At 43.3% G+C, this 20,883-nt stretch overlaps 1 protein-coding gene across 1 annotated transcript in view; it reads right to left on the bottom strand.

Moving 5' to 3' along the window:
* The window catches only part of rnf175 (ring finger protein 175), a 168,543-nt gene extending 152,220 nt beyond the window's left edge, over nucleotides 1–16,323 (bottom strand). The window contains exon 1 of the mRNA XM_039750278.1: nucleotides 16,230–16,323. Within this exon, the coding sequence (XP_039606212.1) occupies nucleotides 16,230–16,280 (51 nt within the window). The 5' untranslated portion in view covers nucleotides 16,281–16,323. The remainder of the gene's footprint in view (nucleotides 1–16,229) is intronic.
* Between the last annotated feature and the right edge of the window lie 4,560 nt (nucleotides 16,324–20,883).

The following is a 20,883-nucleotide window of genomic DNA, read 5'->3' on the forward strand; positions in this document are numbered from 1 at the left end:
AAATCTCGCACCTTACAATACAGTTTGACATCCGTGGCAGAGCGACGGGCACTGAGCAGGCTCCTGTCAATCATGGAGAATCCACTGCATCCACTGAACTAAATTATCTCCAGACAGAGGAGCAGCTTCAGTGACAGACTGCTGTCCCCGTCCTGCTCCACTGACAGACTGAGGAGATCGTTGTTCCTCCTCCACACTATGAGACTCTTCAATTCCACCCGAGGGGGTAAACGTTAACTTTACACAAGATTATAGACTGTTATACCTGCCTCACACTCTCCACCTTGCATTTCTTTAACTTGCACTGCTCTTTTATTGCTCTTTAATTAGTTTTTAAGTAATTAAGTAATCTAGTAATTAAGTAATTAGTTGATTGGTTTTATCAGTATGCTGCTGCTGGAGTACAGTAATCCCTCGCTATATCGTGCTTCGACTTTCGCGGCTTCACTCCATTGCAGATTTTAAATGTAAGCATATCTAAATATACAGTGGCTTGCAAAAGTATTCGGCCCCCTTGAACTTTTCCACATTTTGTCACATTACAGCCACAAACATGAATCAATTTCATTGGAATTCCACGTGAAAGACCAATACAAAGTGGTGTACACGTGAGAAGTGGAACGAAAATCATACATGATTCCAAACATTTTTTACAAATAAATAACTGCAAAGTGGGGTGTGCGTAATTATTCAGCCCCCTTTGGTCTGAGTGCAGTCAGTTGCCCATAGACATTGCCTGATGAGTGCTAATGACTAAATAGAGTGCACCTGTGTGTAATCTAATGTCAGTACAAATACAGCTGCTCTGTGACGGCCTCAGAGGTTGTCTAAGAGAATATTGGGAGCAACAACACCATGAAGTCCAAAGAACACACCAGACAGGTCAGGGATAAAGTTATTGAGAAATTTAAAGCAGGCTTAGGCTACAAAAAGATTTCCAAAGCCTTGAACATCCCACGGAGCACTGTTCAAGCGATCATTCAGAAATGGAAGGAGTATGGCACAACTGTAAACCTACCAAGACAAGGCCGTCCACCTAAACTCACAGGCCGAACAAGGAGAGCGCTGATCAGAAATGCAGCCAAGAGGCCCATGGTGACTCTGGACGAGCTGCAGAGATCTACAGCTCAGGTGGGGGAATCTGTCCATAGGACAACTATTAGTCGTGCACTGCACAAAGTTGGCCTTTATGGAAGAGTGGCAAGAAGAAAGCCATTGTTAACAGAAAACCATAAGAAGTCCCGTTTGCAGTTTGCCACAAGCCATGTGGGGGACACAGCAAACATGTGGAAGAAGGTGCTCTGGTCAGATGAGACCAAAATGGAACTTTTTGGCCAAAATGCAAAACGCTATGTGTGGCGGAAAACTAACACTGCACATCACTCTGAACACACCATCCCCACTGTCAAATATGGTGGGGGCAGCATCATGCTCTGGGGGTGCTTCTCTTCAGCAGGGACAGGGAAGCTGGTCAGAGTTGATGGGAAGATGGATGGAGCCAAATACAGGGCAATCTTGGAAGAAAACCTCTTGGAGTCTGCAAAAGACTTGAGACTGGGGCGGAGGTTCACCTTCCAGCAGGACAACGACCCTAAACATAAAGCAAGGGCAACAATGGAATGGTTTAAAACAAAACATATCCATGTGTTAGAATGGCCCAGTCAAAGTGAAGATCTAAATCTAATTGAGAATCTGTGGCAAGATCTGAAAACTGCTGTTCACAAACGCTGTCCATCTAATCTGACTGAGCTGGAGCTGTTTTGCAAAGAAGAATGGGCAAGGATTTCAGTCTCTAGATGTGCAAAGCTGGTAGAGACATACCCTAAAAGACTGGCAGCTGTAATTGCAGCAAAAGGTGGTTCTACAAAGTATTGACTCAGGGGGCTGAATAATTACGCACACCCCACTTTTCAGTTATTTATTTGTAAAAATTGTTTGGAATCATGTATGATTTTTGTTCCACTTCTCACGTGTACACCACTTTGTATTGGTCTTTCACGTGGAATTCCAATAAAATTGATTCATGTTTGTGGCTGTAATGTGACAAAATGTGGAAAAGTTCTACTTTTGCAAGCCACTGTATATCACGGATTTTTCGCTGGTTCGCTTTTAATTTATAGTACTTGCTTCCTCAGTTTGTTTGCCCAGTTGATTTCATACAAGGGACGCTATTGGCGGATGGCTGAGAAGCTACCCAATCAGAGCACGTATTACGTATTAAATAAAACTCCTCAATGATATACGATATGCTTCCCGTGCGGTGCTTCACATACTTAAAAGCTCTAGCAGCATGTGTTGATTTTTGATTGTTTGCTTTTCTCTGTCTCTCTCACTCTCTCTGACATTCTCTGCACCTGACGAGGGGGTGTGAGCAGAGGGGCTGTTTGCACAGAGGCTGCTTGCTTAGAAGATACGGGCGCTCCTCTCAAAAATGCTGAAAGACTACCTTCACATTGTTCCCTTTTTCTTGAAGCCACTTTATCGAGGTGCTTTGCATACTTAAAAGCCCGAACAGCACCTATTGATTTTTGACTGCTTGCTTTTCTCTCTCTGTCTCTCTCTCTCTCTCTCTCTGACATTCTCTGTTCCTGACGCGCACTCCTTTGAAGAGGAAGATATGTTTGCATTCTTTTAATTGTGAGAAAGAACTGTCATCTCTGTCTTGTCATGGAGCACAGTTTAAACTTTTGAATAAAGGGTGTTCTTTCATGTCTAGAGGGCTCTAATAATGTTAAAAAACGTATTTAGAAGGTAAACAGGTTTTCTATGCTCTAACTGCGAAAATATTAGATTTATATTTAAAGAATCCTACTTCGTGGAAATTCATTTATCGCGGTAGAGTCTGGAACGGATTAACCACAATAAACAAGAGTTTACTGTATGTGAATTTCCCTTGGGGATTAATAAACTATCTATCTATCTATCATATAGTGCCTTTCTTATCTATCTATCTATTATATAGTGCCTTTCTTATCTATCTATCTAATACACTTACACTGCTTGGTGGAGAGCACAAAGGTAACCCACAGTATTTTAAAAGGGACTATGTGCAACCCGTTGTCAAGTCTGTATTCAAAATTCAAAGCTGACTTCAACATTTGATTTCATCAATAATCCTTCTCCTTAATCCGCTACAGCTTCATCCATCTTTACGCTCACCGGCCACTTTATTAGGCACACCTTGCTAGTACCAGGGTTGGACCCCCTTTTGCCTTCAGAACTGCCATAATTCTTCATGGCGTAGATTCAACAAGATGCTGGAAACATTCCTCATGGATTGTGGTCCACATTGACAAGATAACATCACGCAGTTGCTGCAGATTTGTCGTCTGCACATCCATGATGTGAATCTCCCGTTCCACCACATCCCAAAGGAGCTGTACTGGATTGAGATCTGCTGACTGTGGAGGCCATTTGAGTACTCATGAGGACTCATTATCATGTTCCAGAAACCAGTTTGAGATGATCTGAGCTTTGTGACATGGCGTGTTATCCTGCTGGAAGGACCCATCAGAAGATGGGGACACTGCATTGAAAAAGGGATGGACATGGTCAGCAACAATACTCAGGTAGGCTGTGGCTTTTAAATGATGCTCAGTTGGTACTAAGAGGCCCAAAGTGTGCCAAGAAAATATCTCTGACACCATTACACCACCACCAGCAGCCTGAACCGTTGATACAAGGCAGGATGGATCCATGTTTTCATGTCATTGACACCAAATTCTGACCCCACCATCCGAATGTTGCAGAAGAAATCAAGACTCATCAGACCAGACAGCCTTTTTATAATCTTCTGTTGTCCAGTTTTAGTGAGATGTGTGAATTGTAGCCTCAGTTGCCTGTTCTTAGCTGACAGGAGTGGCACCCGGGGTGGTCTCCTGCTGCTGTAGCCCACCTGCTTCAAGCTTTGACGTGTTGTGTGTTCAGAGATGCTCTTCTGCATACCTCAGTTGTAACGAGTGCTTATTTGAGTTATTGTTGCCTTTCTTTCAGCTTGAACCAGTCGGCCATTTTCCTCTCACCTCTGGCATCAACAAAGCATTTTTGCCCAGAGAACTGCCACTCACTGGATATTTTCCCCTTCTCAGACCATTCTCTGTAAACCCTAGAGGTGGTTATAAGTGAAAATCCCAGTAGATCAGCAGTTTCTGAAATACTCTGAGCAGCCCATCTGACACCAACAGCCATGCCACGTTCAAGGTCACTTCAATCCCCTTTCTTTCTCATTCTGATGCTCAGTTTGAACTTTACCAGTTCGTCTTGATAATGTCTACAGGCCGGAATGCATTGAATTACTGCCATTTGATTGGCTGATTAGATATTTTCGTTAACAAGCAGTTGAACAGGTGTGCCTAATAAAGTGGCCGGTGAGCGTAAGTGTTCCAGGCATCACAAAGAGAAATACAGAACAAAAATCAACAAATCGAAAACTGGATACATCAGAAGTCTTTATCCGAGTTACTATTGAGAAAAAAAAATAAATGACAGGCGGCAAAATGGCAATGCTTCAGCCTCAAAGTAAGGAGACCAGGGTTCTCATCCTGGGTCACATTCGTCCCATGTCTGTGTAGGTATCCTATCCTCATATCCTGTTCAAAGATATGAAAGTTAGCTGAACTGGAGACACTAAATTGGCCTGTGTGTGTGTGTGTGTGTGTGTGAGAGAGAGATTGCCCTGCAATGGACTGGCACTCTGTCTGGGTACCTTACACCCTATGCTAGCTGAGACAGGCTCCAGCATCCCCCACCATCCTGGTCTGGATTGATCAAGTTACAAAATGACATTAAAAAATAAAAATGCATCAGCAATATGTGAAACACAAGCCACAATACCGCATGAGGTCATCGCATTCTCAGAAATGATGGAGAATAAAAGTTCACTACCAAGGAAAGTAGACTTTGCCAATACTTGCACATAAAACATTTTATGGTGGCCACCTCTACCTTTCAACAATTTTATGAACATGTAAAGTGTGTCTGAGGGCTCAGCTCCTACTGCCATAGTTTTATATCACATTTCAGACTGATGAACAAATACCCATACGGCAGCCAAATTTGAAATCTGTGAGAGAATGTGAATTATCCACTGACTGGTATGGTAACTATAAGAAAACACGTGAATTCTTCTTTGTTCAGACTGGTTAGAAACTGATCCAAGAATGCTTTATAGAAATCAAAATCTCCAGCTGAACTAGCGTTAAGACGAGACGCTATGAAAGACATTAGAAGAAGCGCCTTAGAACACCCAGAAGGCAGGCCTTATAGCAAACAGAGGGGGATATGGTGACAAAGAAGTGACACTACTGTGGCCGAAAGACCATCATCAGGCAAATTGGCAGGGAAAACACACTGCATACTGAGGAGTGACGCCAGGGAGGTAGAGGGTGATAGAATTCTGTACCGCTACGGTACTTGTAAATCCCTACGGAACTGATTAAGATAGTGGTATCCAGTCAACAATGGAGCACAAACAGAACCCCTGATCATCTCAGGGTACTTTACACACTCATTCCTTCATCCGCATGTTGGATTTGGCACAGGTTTTACGCCGAAAGGCCTTTCCTGACGCAATCCTCTCTACTTTACCCGGGAGTTGAAGATGCTCAGAGTAATGAGGGCAGACAGATTTAGGAAGGAGTATATTAGAGGGACGACACAGGAACAACAGTCTGAGGCTAGACTGAGATGGTTCGGGCACATGCAGAGGAGAGACGAGGGGTACATCGGGAAAAGAATGTTGAAGATGGATCCACCAGCCAAGAAATAAAGAGGAAGGCCAAAGAGGAAGATTATGGATATGGTGAAGGAATACATGAAGGCAGTCAGCGTGGCAGAAAATGATGAAAAAGACAGGGATAGACGGAAATGGATGACCCGTTGTGGCGACCCCTAAATGGGAGCAGCCGAAAGAAGAAGAAGAAGCAGAGCTCATTCCTTCTTGTACCGTAACAGGTGGGATCTTACTTTGTGTCTCATGCTATGCCGAGTGTGAACAAATTTAAAAGTATGGAAGACAAGCATGTCACACTCTCTCATGCCACCGCATGTGGTAAAGACAGAGCAAGAGTGCCGGTAGCACACTATCACACAGTGAGGTGAGTATGAGTGGAGTGTGCCTCACACATGGAAACATGTGCCAAAATGTAATTCTGACATTATTTTCTACCACTTTAATGTTTCGCCAACAGGAGGCATGAAGTTGAATCTGTCACAAGTTGATGTTTTATTGTATGACTAGCCACGGTACCTTTCGAACACAGGTAATAGAATAATCTATATAATAAAAGCCCAACGCGGTGTCCGTGTCCGCATTCCTTTTGGCTGTATAGCCGCCCTGTAGAAAAGCCCCAGTCCGTCCCCTCTCAGAATTCCTGCTTACCCCCCTCCATTCTTTCCCCTTTGCTTTTATTTTTCCTGTTCCCGAAAATCTTTTCAAAACAAAAGTAAAGAAATAGACAGAGCGTCACATTAACGTCTTCTCCCCTCTGCCTATTAAATAATCAATAAAATGAAATTAAAAAATCACGAAAGAAACAGAAACCACAACCTACCCTTACAGCGTCCACCGCGCTTCTGGCGTTACAGCCAAACACGTGATGTATGCAGGTTATGAGGTGTGACGCTAATTAACGCCCGTACTACAACAGATTATATTGTTCATATACTATTAACTATTTACAGGGATCAACTCTTTTGGGGATGTTCATAACAAAAAAAAAAAAAAATTTTATTATAAATAACATGTGCACTTGAGTATTTCAAGCCCCGCGTCTGAGTCGGATGGATCCCCTGGTCACCAATTCATGTGTTTCACTATGCCCACTATGCCTTTCCGTCTTCAGCTACCCATGTACACTTGTACGGAGGAGACCTTACGGAACAATGCCGAAACGAAACGCACAGGAAAATTACAGGAAAAAAGGTAATTGATCTCAACACAAAAATGAAGAAGATAAGAAAGCGAATGCGATCGCATGTGACTTGAAGTCATCCTGTTGTTATTGGAGTTCACCGCACGCACTACAATGCTGAGCTCTGGCTTTGAATCCGGTTAACCTCCGAGGCTTCTGCATTGTGACTCACGATGTGCCGCTTCGTGTGATCCGCTACAAAGGGTAATAAAACCACACTGAACTCCTTTATCTGTTAATGTTTTTTAATAACAGGCTGAAATGTTAAAACGGAAAACTTATGAGTGCTCAGACTCTGCTGGTACAATTCCTCCTCTCAGAGTTAACACAATGAATACTGGGAGAGGCTCACACTGATGACCTGACATAATATAGACAAAGAAAGGATTTGTGCAGCTGTTAAACGTTGGACAGTAATAACAAAACAAAATACAGTAATCCCTCCTCGATCGCGGGGGTTGCGTTCCAGACCCCCCCGTGATAGGTGAAAATCCGCGAAGTAGAAACCATATGTTTCTACGGTTATTTTTATATATTTTAAGCCCTTATAAACTCTCCCACACTGTTTATAAATATTCCCCGCAGAGTTATACAGCATAATCCCTTTGTATTCTCTTAGATATTAAGTAAGATTCATTGAAATTATGTATATAAACACACTGTTTATATACAGTAAAACCTAAATATTATTTTAAAGATATTGAGTGTCTCCGATATCACATGTTACAGCCATTACGATAGACAGGCCACCAGCAATAAATACATACAATGCAACAAAAATAGTATACAGTAAATGTGTGTACAGTGACACTAAACGTACGTACATGTACTAAGTACGGTAAGTAGAAAATTAATTATGGTTACTCACCAACAATGAAACGATGACTTGTCCGATAACAATGGGTTTAATTTTACTGCACAACAAAGGAGAGCGTTACAGTTCTTCCAAAGTAGCCACTTCAGGCGATTGTGTAGCACCGCCGTTGTTGTTCTTCAATCCAAATCCCAAAAGCAGATTCCATCCAGACTACTGCCTTATTACATCCACTTACAACTCATTTTGCACCCTGGTTAAAAGGACACTGCGGTCGTAGATCTTATATTCCTTTCCTACTTTTTAAATAAAAAGAATCGTAGTCTTCAACAAATCCAAAACGTTTACCTTTTCGGCAATCGTTAACATCTTCCATTTGCGCTTGGCACGGCCCCTGAAGCAGTAGCAGATCGTTTTGGAGGCATAATGAAGGGCTTGGCTATGCACAAAGATAAACACAAAAGAGCACAACTCTTTACACAGCGAAACACGTTGATGCTGAATGAGCGAGACGAGACTTCCTGGTTAACACTGCATTCAGCAAGCAGGAACTTAACTGCATGCTCTGATTGGTTAGCTTCTCAGTCAGGAGAACTTATCTGCGTGCTCTGATTGGTTAGCTTCTTAGTCATCCGCCAATAGCATCCCTTGTATGAAATCAACTAGGCAAACCAACTGAGGAAGCATGTACAGGAAGTAAAAAGACACATTGTCCAAAAACCCTAAGCAGCGAAAAATCCGGTTATATATTTAGTTATGCTTTCATATAAAATCCGCAATAGAGCGAAACCGCGAAAGTCAAAGCGCGATATAGCGAGGGATTACTGTAATAAAAAAATGGTAGAAAATGTAAACAATGAGCTAAGAATGAAGATGAAAAGTATATGAAACAAACAATATGGCATAGGGACTTATTATACAGTACTACACATACAGTCAGGCTTGAACACATATACCGGTCCAATCCAGATCAATTTATGACCGGTCTGTTGGAGCAGAACATGGTTGTAAATCAACAACTACCGGTATTTATGTGTGTGAACGTCTCTTAACCAGTACTCTCTCTCTCTTTAAAGTGCTGTTGTGGCACTGCCAGTTATGTTCTAACTGTTTGGCGACCTCTTGTAATTATAGCATAAAAATCTTAATGATGCTGTAGGCTGCTCTTTACTCTTTATTACCCAAAGCCACTTATAAATCTGCTTCTGTCACTTATGTGTGGACTAAAGGCAATTTATCCCGTGTGACCACCAGAGGCTCTCCAGCTCCCCAACACACAACACAGGCAGACGGCAGCACACCCCACATTTATTTTAACTGTGGGAAACGCTTCCCTTTCACATCCCACCTGCACATTACAGTATAAAGCACTCAACGCTTTTCTTCTCTTCTCTCTGTCCTTCCACCTCCAGTCCTCCTCGGACAAGTTTCATCTTCTTCCTATCGACTCCGGCTCCCTGAACGAAGGCAGTGGGCTTCTTTTATGCTTCACCCGGGAGTACTTCTGCTGGCCTGGTCTGGAAGCACTTCTGGGTGAGGCAGAAACCCAACATAGGCGTCACCCACGGAACCCAACAGGGCTGTATGAAACTCCAGCTCCCATGAAGCCCTGTGGGAATCTGAGGTAACGCTGCAACCCAAGGGGGCTGCTATCTAGCGCTCCGGAGGAAATAATATACCATGCTTATTTTATCCCCTGGTGCTTCCACTATCTTGATGTCCCAGCCGGGTTACGGCCACAGTCGTCTGACTAAAAGGGACATATGTGTTAAAGAGTGTTTGTTTGTCTTCCAAAAAACCCAAACCATCAGTTTTCACAAATAATTCATTTAACATTCCTTACTCCTAGGAAGTGACACAAAATGGGCTTGGTATCGGATCTGTTGTGTCATTCCTGCTCTCTACATCTCCCTGGTACTTTCTTTCGTGTTTTCTTTGTCTTTGCCTTCTGGTCTACAGTTGCCAATTTCCGCTCCTCTTGAACACCCTACAGAGCAGGAGCGACTGTGTGCTCAGTGAAGGCTCTCACAGATGTCAAGGATCTGGCAAGGGGAGTAGGAGCAAGCTCGGAGTGGCGCCCCGTAGAACGCTGAGGGACTGGCAGTGGGGAAGTGGGCCGGGATTAAGGGTTGTCTGCACCTGCTGGTTGATGTCTCTTTGTGTCGTCAGATTTTAGCGAGGAAACACTGTAGCTCAGCTTGTGTTTTAAGAACGTGATTTTACTACCCAGGATTTTAAACCTCATTTTAAAGGATTATTTATTGGCTTATTTTTAACCTCCACGTTTACTTGTTTTTATGGATTATTTATTTATTTATTGAAGACTTTGATCAGAATCACTGCACTTTTGAATATATTCTATACTTTGTCTCTTCGGAGAATCCTTGGGTATCGTTGGTTTGACTTTGTGTCAAATGTGTGGTTACTCATGGAGTCCCGAATGAGGCGCATTACCTGCATTGTAAGGGAGCGTCAGTTACGGCACTACGGCCATGTGGCGCAATTCCCTGAGGGTGATCCGGCTTGCAGGATCCTCATTGTTGAGGACCCCAGCAGCTCTCATCAACTATGGAAAAAAAACAAGTATGTCACATCTTTCAAGTTTTTGGCAAATTGAGAAAATGATGTCACCCCCATAATTAACGATCTCTAGATTTCATTTTTCCTGAGTTTCACGTACACAATATTGTCTTTTTCACAAATCAACACCTGCCTTTAAAATCACACAGTCGCAGCATTTAAATCACGTGACCATAATCTGACGTTTTCATTGGTAAGCGGTCTTTCCTCATTGGTCAGTAAAGCTGCTCGGTTTTTGTCTTGCAGTATGTAAAATACGGTGTACATACTTCTTCCAATGTGCTATGGCCGAAATGAAGACATATTTGGCCATCACCACTACCATATAACATCAGGAAAGACCTAGCAATTTCAAAAACTAAAAAAACTCAATTCTGAAAAGAAATACACTGATCCCTCGCTATATTGCACTTCGACTTTCACGGCTTGACTCCATCACGGATTTTAAATGTAAGCATATCTAAATATATATCACGGATTTTTCGCTGGTTTGCCGCTTTCTGCGGACAATGGGTGTTTTAATTTATGGTACACGCTTCCTCAGTTTGTTTGCCCAGTTGATTTCATACAAGGGACGCTATTGGAGGATGGCTGAGAAGCTACCCAATCAGAGCACGTATTACGTATTAAATAAAACTCCTCAATGATATACGATATGCTTCCCGCACTGTGTTTCGCACACTTACAAGTTCTAACAGCCCGTATTGAGTTTTGATTGTTTGCTTTTCTCTGTCTCTCTCATTCTCTCTGACATTCTCTGCGCCTGACGAGGGGCTGTGAGCAGAGGGGCTGTTTGCACAGAGGCTGTTTGCTTAGAAGATACAGACACTCCTCTAAAAAATGCTGGAAGACTACCTTCACATTGATCCCTTCCTTGCTGCCGCTTTATCGTGGTGCTCGCATATTTAAAAGCCCAACAGCACATATTGATTTTTGATTGTTTGCTTTTCTCTCGCTCTCTCTGACATTCTCTGCTCCTGACTCGCACTCCTTTGAAGAGGAAGATATGTTTGTATTCTTTTAATTGTGAGAAAGAACTGTCATCTCTGTCTTGTCATGGAGCACAGTTTAAACTTTTGACTAAAGGGTGTTATTTCATGTCTAGAGGGCTCTAATAATGTTAAAAAACTTATTTAGAAGGTCATAAACAGGTTTTCTATGCTCTAACTGCGAAAATATTAGATTTATAAATAAAGAATCCTACTTCGTGGAAATTCATTTATTGCGGTAGAGTCTGGAACGGATTAACCACAATAAACGAGGGTTTACTGTATAACTGTGCAGAGAATATATAATATACAGTGTGGGAGTTTCTAAGGGCTTAAAATATATAAAAATAAACATACAAATATATGGTTTCTACTTCGCGGATTTTCACCTATCACGGGAGGTTCTAGAATGCAACCCCCGCGATCGAGGAGGAATTACTATACTAGGTTTCCACACCTTACTACGTTTTTCCATTGCACACGAGAGCTGGATTAGGCCAATGGGACACCCATATAACCCCTGGCTGCGGCAGATAGAAGGTCATTTCCAGAGGGTGGTATTAGACTGCGTGTTTGCCTGGTGGGATCCGGAGCTGTCTAGTCATGTGGTGGTTGCTGCAACGAGCTGTACCAGCAGTACATGCTCCCTAACCTAACCTGACCTGACACTTTTTGCACCAATTATCTTGCTGAAAGTGTGTGTCTTCATCTGCCTGGCTCATCTCTGTTCACGACTATCGACAGTTCTGGGCTGAAGTGGCTCCCGGACATGACAAGGGAGAGTGGAGCCAACCTGAACTGTCACAAATGGGTACTGAGAATTAAACGTACAGTACAAATAAACGAAAATTAAAAAAAAAAAAAAAAAAACAATCTGTAAAATGTCAGGATAGACTCGAGCTCCCTGAAATTGTGTACTGCATTACCCCGATTGCAAAAATGGATAGATGGAAGAAATGTAATAAAATGTCATGCAAAAGTACAAATGATGCTAAAATTCATCCTGGTGACTCGTTCAGTAGCATTTAAAATACGTCAAGCCTGGCAACACAAAGTCTATATAAACTTGAAGTAAAACATGGCTGCTTTTAAGACGGGCAAATCAAAACTCTTATATCATAATTCCATCAGCTCACTGTGCAGCCAGCCATGGTTGAAATATATCATCATGACTCTCCAACCATCTACAGGAAAACCACAACAGCACATTTCGGTGACATAATTCAGAACCCCACTTAGCCACAAACATGATCCTTGTTTGTTTTTTTTTTTTCTGGTTAGGAAACAGTGACATAAAATTCAGCAGCAGGCAGCTGCACTCAATTGCTCAGTGAGTCAGTATTCATTTTTGATCTTCACGTGTATGGTGGGCTATAGACACTGGAATAGCGATTCAAAACAAAATCTGATTTCATCCATCCATCTATTTTCCAACCCACTGAATCCGAACACAGGGTCACGGGGGTCTGCTGGAGCCAATCCCAGCCAACACAGGGCACAAGGCAGGAACCAATCCCGGGCAGGGTGCCAACCCAACGCAGGACACACACAAACACACCCACACACCAACCACATACTAGGGCCAATTTAGAATCACCAATCCACCTAGCCTACAAGTCTTTGGACTGTGGGAGGAAACCAACGCAGACACAGGGAGAACATGCAAACTCCACGCAGGGAGGAGCCGGGAAGCGAACCCGGGTCTCCTAACTGCGAGGCAGCAGCGCTACCACTGTGCCACCGTGCCGCCCAATCTGATTTCAATGTGTTTGTTCATGTTAGAATAATCCTCTGTAAGTGCTATGGTAGACCCTTACCCGGACAGCATGGAAGGAGGCACAACCAGGGCGGGACTGGGGCTGGATTGCTATCCCACTCCAAGAGAAAGACTAGTGGAAGGACTGGGGGAGGCTGTGTATCAAGAGCAGTTCCTCCCCCAGTACAATAGATGGCAGTGCTCCACTGGTGTGGACATGCGCGGGGATACATAGTCCTGAGGGAGAACTATGTCATGGTCCCTGGTTGGCGCCACAGGATACTGCAGGGAGAAGGGACTTCTGACTGGCACCCAGCGCTGTATGGTTAAGATCTGGCCGGGCACTGCTGAAGGTTTCGAACGTGAGTTTGCATTTAAACAAAAGAGGTCAACGTAATCGAGTCAACATCAGTCTAGGAGGTCTGTTTGAGAACAAGTGTTACAGGACAAGGGTATGAAATTGATCATCACAAGCAAACAGCTCAGAACAAAATAAATGGTAGATACAACTTCCAGGTTACAAAAGCTTAACAGCTAAGCAGGAATTCACCAGACAAGAGAGACTTCCAACGCTTCTTACACACAACTGAGGGACTCCGAATTTCTGAAAGAGAGGTGGCCACCACATTCTAGGAGCTACGCATGAAGGGTCTATAGATTATGATCTGCGCGGCATCATCAGATGCCACTCCTCAGCAGACCCGAGTGGGCGAGAAGGAGCAGAGGACCTCACAAGCGTCTCCATATACACAGGTGCTGACCCACTGTCTACTCTGTAGGTAAGCATCAAGGATTTGAACTTAATGTGTGCTGTGACAGGGAGACAATGCAGAGATGTGAAAAGAGTAGTGACGTGTGCCTGCCTGGGCTGGTTGAACACCAGATGTGCTGCTGTTGTATCTTTAATCATCTGCAGCTGCTGGGTGACACACTTGGTGCCGGCACTCCTGCCAGCGGAGAGTTGCAGCAGTCCAGACGTGACAAGACCAAAGCCTGGACCAGGAGTTGTGATGCATACTCCACGAGATCAGATTAGATAAATTTTATTAATCCCATGGGTAATAATAATAATTCTTTACATTTATATAGCGCGTCACTGAGCAGGGAGCCACTTCAACCAGCACCAAAGTGTAGCATTCATCTGGATGATATGATGGCAGCCATTATTGTGCCAGTACGCTCACCGCACATTAGCTGTTAGGTGGTGGAGGGGCGAGAGAGAATGATTTGGGAGCTATGGTGGGCAATTTAGCTAGGACATCGGGGTACACCCTGCTCTTTACAAATGATACCCAGGGATCTTTTATGGCCACAGAAAGTCAGGACCTCGGTGTGACGACTCATCTGAAGGACTACGCCATTTTAACATCACAGTGTCCCCATCACTGCACTGGAGCATTAGGATCCACATTTAGATCACATGGTTAGTGCCCTCTGCTGGCCTCACCAACACCTCTTCCAGCAGCAACCCAAGCTTTTCTTAGGGCAGGGGTGGGCACTGTTTTTCCCAGAGAGGACTGGGCGGTCTCATTTTCTGGAATCCCTACAGATTTTATTTTTTTCTCCAGCCGTCTGGAGTTTTTTTGTTTTTTCTGTCCCCCCTGGCCATTGGACCTTACTCTTATTCGATGTTAATTAATGTTGATTTATTTTGTTTTCTTATTGTGTCTTTTATTTTTCTATTCTTTATTATGTAAAGCACTTTGAGCTACTGTTTGTATGAAAATGTGCTATAGAAATAAATGTTGTTGTTGATCCTGGGGGGCCACAGTGGCTGCAGGTGTTTGTTCCAACCCAGTTTCTTAATAAGAAGTCAGTTATTGCTGATGATGCACTTATTCCTCAAGTGACATTTTGATGCTTGGTTTTAGTGGTCTCGCTTGTTAAGGTTCCCCACCCTTAATTGTTTATTTCACTCTTAAACAGCTGCACTCACTGTTTTCATGGCTCCTTAATAGCAATAAGATGTAAATGACAGAGGAGCCAGCAATTCTCTATTTAACTTGTTTCCACTTACACCTGCATAGATTCATCACACACTATTTGGTTTAATAAAACACTCGAAGAGAAAAATGTGACAGACTGTGAATGTGAAGTCATTTGGATGACATACTCGGAAAGGAAAAATCTACACAATAAGAATCTAGCATTGCCGACTAACAAGCCGTAAAATTAAATAAGGTTTGAGACTGGGTTGGAATGAAAACCCGCAGCCACAGCAGCCCTCCAGGACCGACACTGCTCCTTTGTCCTAGATGGTCCCCCAACCAAATACTGGCTGGGCCGGAACATGCTTAGCTTGATTGATGGTTGATGGCCTTTTCTAATGTGCATGTGGTTTACCTACTGGATATGGTCTGGCCTTGTACATATTGTACACAGTGCATCCTCAAGACCAAGGAACCCTACCAACATGTTCCCTGAAGGATAGCTGGTGATCAATCAGTACCCAAGGGTTGTGTATATACTTGGCAGGCGTCAGTGATAATGAGCTAAGCTGAAAAGTGATGGGGTGAGCTGGGATAACAAGAAGGTCTGCCTTTGCCAGGTTTAGCTAGAGATGGTCTTCTTCATCCAGGTTGCAACATAAGTGAAACATGCAGAGATTCAAGTGAACTGCATGAGGTCCTGTGATCTGAACGACTTTTTAAGCTGCACATCATCAGCATAGCACTGATATGAGAAATAATTACACACTATTATAGGATCGGGTGAGGAGGTAAATACAGAGAAAACGACATGACCCTTCTCTGGTAAAAATAAAAAAAGCTCAATGCATCTTTTAAATTATTGCAAAAGCGCTATGTTGTTCATATACAGATCAGCATCAACTTGAACCTGGAAGCTCAAAGCAAACACCTTAACGTCTCCAATAACATCAAGGGGCGAACCCGGAGACCTTGTTCCTCGCAACTGAGGTACTAACACAACAAAGCATCAAGACATGGCACTACCATGAAAACAAAGAAATGCAAAAGAAACAACGCACAAGTGTCTTTCACTCACGCGCCTTTAAACTGTCAAATGCAAACTAAAGGGGGAAAGACAAACGTGGCCGCGTTGACAGCCGCACAGTTAAGTGCACTGCACACCCGAGAGCACCGGAGGGAGTTTAAAACCGACATGAGGACGTTAGCAGAATCTGACAGTATATATATGTATAGATGTATATGGTATACCTGTTGGTTGTCCACGTCAAGCTCCACCACTTGTGCCGCCACGGCCGCCATGTCGCCGTTGACTAAACATGTGACAGCGTCGACCAAGCCGGTACGCGCCACGCCCCCTTCAACTGGCTTACTCGCGTCACGCATATTTTTGGCCCAAACGGTGATCCGTAGCGCAGCTCTGTTTTGGTTTCGCAATTCCTAGTGTAACGCGAGATCGAATCGGAAAGATTTCATTCGTCATTTCAGTGTATGTAAGTAAGTGGTGGAATGAAATTGCTTTATTTATGTTTCCCCGTATCTGTTGCACAGTCCGAACATCCAATTACCACGCTTATTTCCAGGTGCAATTGACGAGAAATTTTTTATTGCTGATAGAATAATTAATCATCATATCACATTTCATCACCGAAAAATATCGCTGAATACAGTTTTCTAAAGCAGAGATCCTCAGTGTCGGTCCTGAAAGGATGAGGTGGCAGGTTTTTGTACTTCATTGCCCTTGTTGTTTGTTTGGTGGGCATTCGTTGTCTTTAACTCAATATTAAATTTAAACCCATAAGTTAGAGGAATCGAATAATTTTGACAACAGCCCGTCCACCTCAGTAAAGTTCGCCAATCCTATACAGATCATTTATGCCTGGTATGTCGAATACGGCATGTCATTGTAAAATCAAGAGACTGTAAGTAGTATTTGGACTTAATAATTTTAATAAATGATGCTGGTGAAACACACGGACATAATGACCTACAATAGAGAGGGAGATCAAAACTAAGTTACAGATCAGCAGTTATTGATAACTTCGTATGTTTACTAAATAGTTCTTTTTTTTAGAAGTTATAGTTTCAGAAAGCATTTGATAAGGTGCCACATGAGAGGTTGGGCATCAAACTAAAAAAAGTGCCAGTTCAGAGTGTGGTGTGTAGGTGGGTACAGAATTTGCTCAGATACAGGAAGCAGAGGTCAGAATTGGGTGACGTTAAGAGTGGTGGCCAGCAGGGGTCAGTGTCGGGGTGCTGCTATCTTCTTACATAATACGCTACCGTGGCTGTCCGTTTGTCGGTCCAGGATTTTAAATCACTTGTAGCTCGCAAACCGTGTGAACCATTGACCTGAAATTTGGTACACATATTACGTGACGTCTACTATTCGCTTTCAGGTGATGATTGACCTCCAAGGTTATTCTTATTTTTATTTTTTATGTTATTGTAGAATCAACTCTAGGCAGCAGGCCGGTCGTGCGCTGCATGCATACGGGCGCCGTTCTCATCCCTACCACCTTCGCCGTCACTTCCTCTACCTCTTCATATCTTAAATCATTCTTGAGGCAGATTGAAGACTTCAGTGCCAGCTTAAGTGAAAAATTAAGTAAAGCGTACTAAGTAATTGCAGCACAAACACTCATTTAATCCGACGAAAGAAGAGAAGAAGCGGGGCACTACGGTGGAGAAAGGAAGAGCTGCTCAGGAAGCAGCAAGCGCATCAACCTCTGAGCAAACGAATGGTAAACAGAGACAGAGAAAGAGGATGAGAACTAGGAATACTCAAGTCAAGTGTATCCACTGCACCCTATTGTGTAGTGTGCCGTTACTGGTTTTAATATATAGAAATAATTTAGATAGGAATATAAAGAACAAGCTGGTTAAGCTGGTAGATGATACTGAGATAGGTGGATTGGCAGATAATCGAGAATGCGTTGAATCATCACAGAGAGAACTAGACAGCATACAGGCTTGGGCAGATGAAATTTAATGTCAGTAATTGAGAAGTATTACATGTAGAAAGTAACAATGTGAGTTTTGAATACACAATGGGAAGTCTGAAAATCAAAAGTCGACCTTATGAGAAGGATTTAGGAGACGTAGTGAACTCTAAGCTATCGACTTCCCGACAGTGTTCAGAAGCCATTAAGAAGACAAACAGAATGTCAGGTTATATAGCGCCTTGACGTGTGGAGTACAAGTCACAGGATGTTCTGTTCCAGCTTTATAACACACTGGTGAGGCCTCATCTGGAGTACTGGGTGCAGTTTTAGTCTCCAGGCTATAAAAAGGACATAGCAGTGATGGAAAAGGTCCAGAGAAGAGCGACAAGGCTGAGTAGGGACTAAAGGGGTTGAATTATGAGGCAAGATTAAAAGAGCTGAACATTTACAGTTTAAAGAAGAGAAGATTAAGAGGAGACATGACTGAAGTGTTTAAAATTATGAAGTGAATTAGTCCAGTGGATCGAGACGGTGACTTTAAAATGAGTTCATCAAGAACACGGGGACACAGTTGGAAACTTGTGAAGGGGAAATTTCACACAAACATTAGGAAGTTTTTCTTTACGCAGAGAACCACAGACAATTGGAATAAGCGACCAAGTAGTGTGGTAGACAGGAGGTCTTAAGGGACTTTCCAGACTAAGCTTGATGTCATTTTAGAAGAATTTAGTGTACAGGAAAGACGAGCTTTGTTGGGTTGAATGGCCTGTTCACATCCAGATTGTTCTAATGTTCTTAAAGTATTTTACTACTTCTCATGGCTCATTCAGAGCAGTGTTTAACTTTTTGGGAGAGTGGAGCCGCATACAAAAACTTTTATTGTGCATATCTATATATATGTCTGTATATATTGTCGTGGATGCCAGGGGCGATGACCCGGCCGGGATGCCTTGGAAGACCGGAAGTGGGCGTGTGCCCATCTGGGACCACGTGGGGGCTGCCTTCCTGGTTGCTTTGGGGGCCACGGGTACAGGGCATGGAAGCTCCACCCTGCAGGGGCCCGTGGTCACCGCCAGGAGGCGCCCCAATGCCTTGGGGACCTGTTGCCCTAGCACTTCCGCCACACCAGGACTTTGAGAGACACCTGGGGAGCTGCCAGGAGGACAGCCGGCACTTCCGCCATGCTGGGGCGTGGCCAAGGGAGGAATGCTGGGTACACCTGGTGCTCATCTGGGAACCATATGAAAGGGGCTGTCTCCATTCATTCAGGGCGGGAGGCGGAAGGACGAAGCACAGGAGAGGTGTGGAGCCCCGAAGAAAGGCATTTGTGGCCAGGACTGAGAGTGTTTGGGGTTTTGTGCACTAATGGACTGGGTCTGAGTGACCATACGTAAATAGTTTTGTAGATAAACGTGTGGTGGTTTGATGAACAACATGTCCGCCTGTCTGTGTCCGGGTTGACTCCACAATATATATATGTATATATATATATATATATATATATATATATATATATATATATATATAGGGTGGCACAGTGGATAGCGCTGCTGCCTCGCAGTAAGGAGACCCGGGTTCGCTTCCCGGGTCCTCCCTGCGTGGAGTTTTCATGTTCTCCCCGTGTCTGCGTGGGTTTCCTCCCACAGTCCAAAGACATGCAGGTGAGATGGATTGGTGATCCTAAATTGTCCCTAGTGTGTGCTTGGTGTGTGTGTGCACCCTGTGGTGGTCTTGTGCCCTGCCTGGGGTTTGTTTCCTGCCTTGCCCCCTGTGTTGGCTGGGATTGGCTTCAGCAGACCCCTGTGACCCTGTAGTTAGGATATAGCGGGTTGGGTAATGGATGGATGGATGGAGGCTAGAAAATTATGTTGGACTCACTTGCCTGGTTTAGTTCTTATTTATCAAATCAATTCCAATACGTACAGAAATGTGCTGACAGTACTCCATCATTATACACAGAAGTTCAATATGGTGTCCTGCAGGGCTCAGTACTCGGACCTTTACTGTTTTCACTTTACATGCTTCCACTGGGATCTCTCATTAGGAAACATAATGTTAATTTTCACTCATATGCAGAAGACACCCAGTTATACCTTTCATTTAAATCAAATGAAGTTTCTCAGATGTTGTCTTTAATTAGTTGTGTTAGTGAATTAAAGGAGTGGATGGATGAGAACTACTTGTCTTTAAACACAGATAAAACAGAGATGTTAATTGTTGGAGGGAATGACGCTGATCACAACAATATTCTGTCATCATTTAACTCAGTTGGAATCCCCATTAATTTACTGAATCAGCCCACAATCTCAGAGTTCTCTTTGACTCTAGCAGGTCATTTAAAGTGCACATTACAAACTTGTCCAAATCAGGTTTCTTCCATCTTAAAATGTTGGGAAATGAAGGCGCTTTCTAAATAAACAGGATTCTGAGAAATTAATTCATGTATTTATTTCTAGTAGGATTGACTACTGCAATGCGGTGTTCACTGAATGTTCAAACTGTTCTTTATACAGCTTTCAGTTAATCCAAAATGCTGCAGCAAGAATTATTACAAGAACAAGAAAATACGAACACATCACTCCAGTTCTTAAATCCTTACACTGACTCCCGGTTAAGTTTAGGGTAGATTTCAAAATCCTCCTTTTAACATATAAAGCATTAAATGGCGAGGTCTGACTTACTTGTCTGAACTTATCATGACTTACAAACCTGAGCACATTAAGATCTCAAGATGCCGGTCTGCTTAGCCAAGGATTAGGATTCCAAGGATTAATAAAATAACAGTGGTATCTCTGTTGTCAGTCATTAGCACTCGAGCTTTTAGTTACAGGGCCCCCCTAAACTGTGGAGTCATCTGCCTGCTACTACAAGAGATGCCCCTTCGGTTTCAGGCTGAAGACTCACTACTTCAGTTTAGCACACCCTGACTAGAGCTCCTGATTAACTGTACAGACTGTATC

This window comes from Polypterus senegalus, chromosome 4 (genome assembly GCF_016835505.1).
Source record: "Polypterus senegalus isolate Bchr_013 chromosome 4, ASM1683550v1, whole genome shotgun sequence".
NCBI lineage: Eukaryota > Metazoa > Chordata > Cladistia > Polypteriformes > Polypteridae > Polypterus > Polypterus senegalus.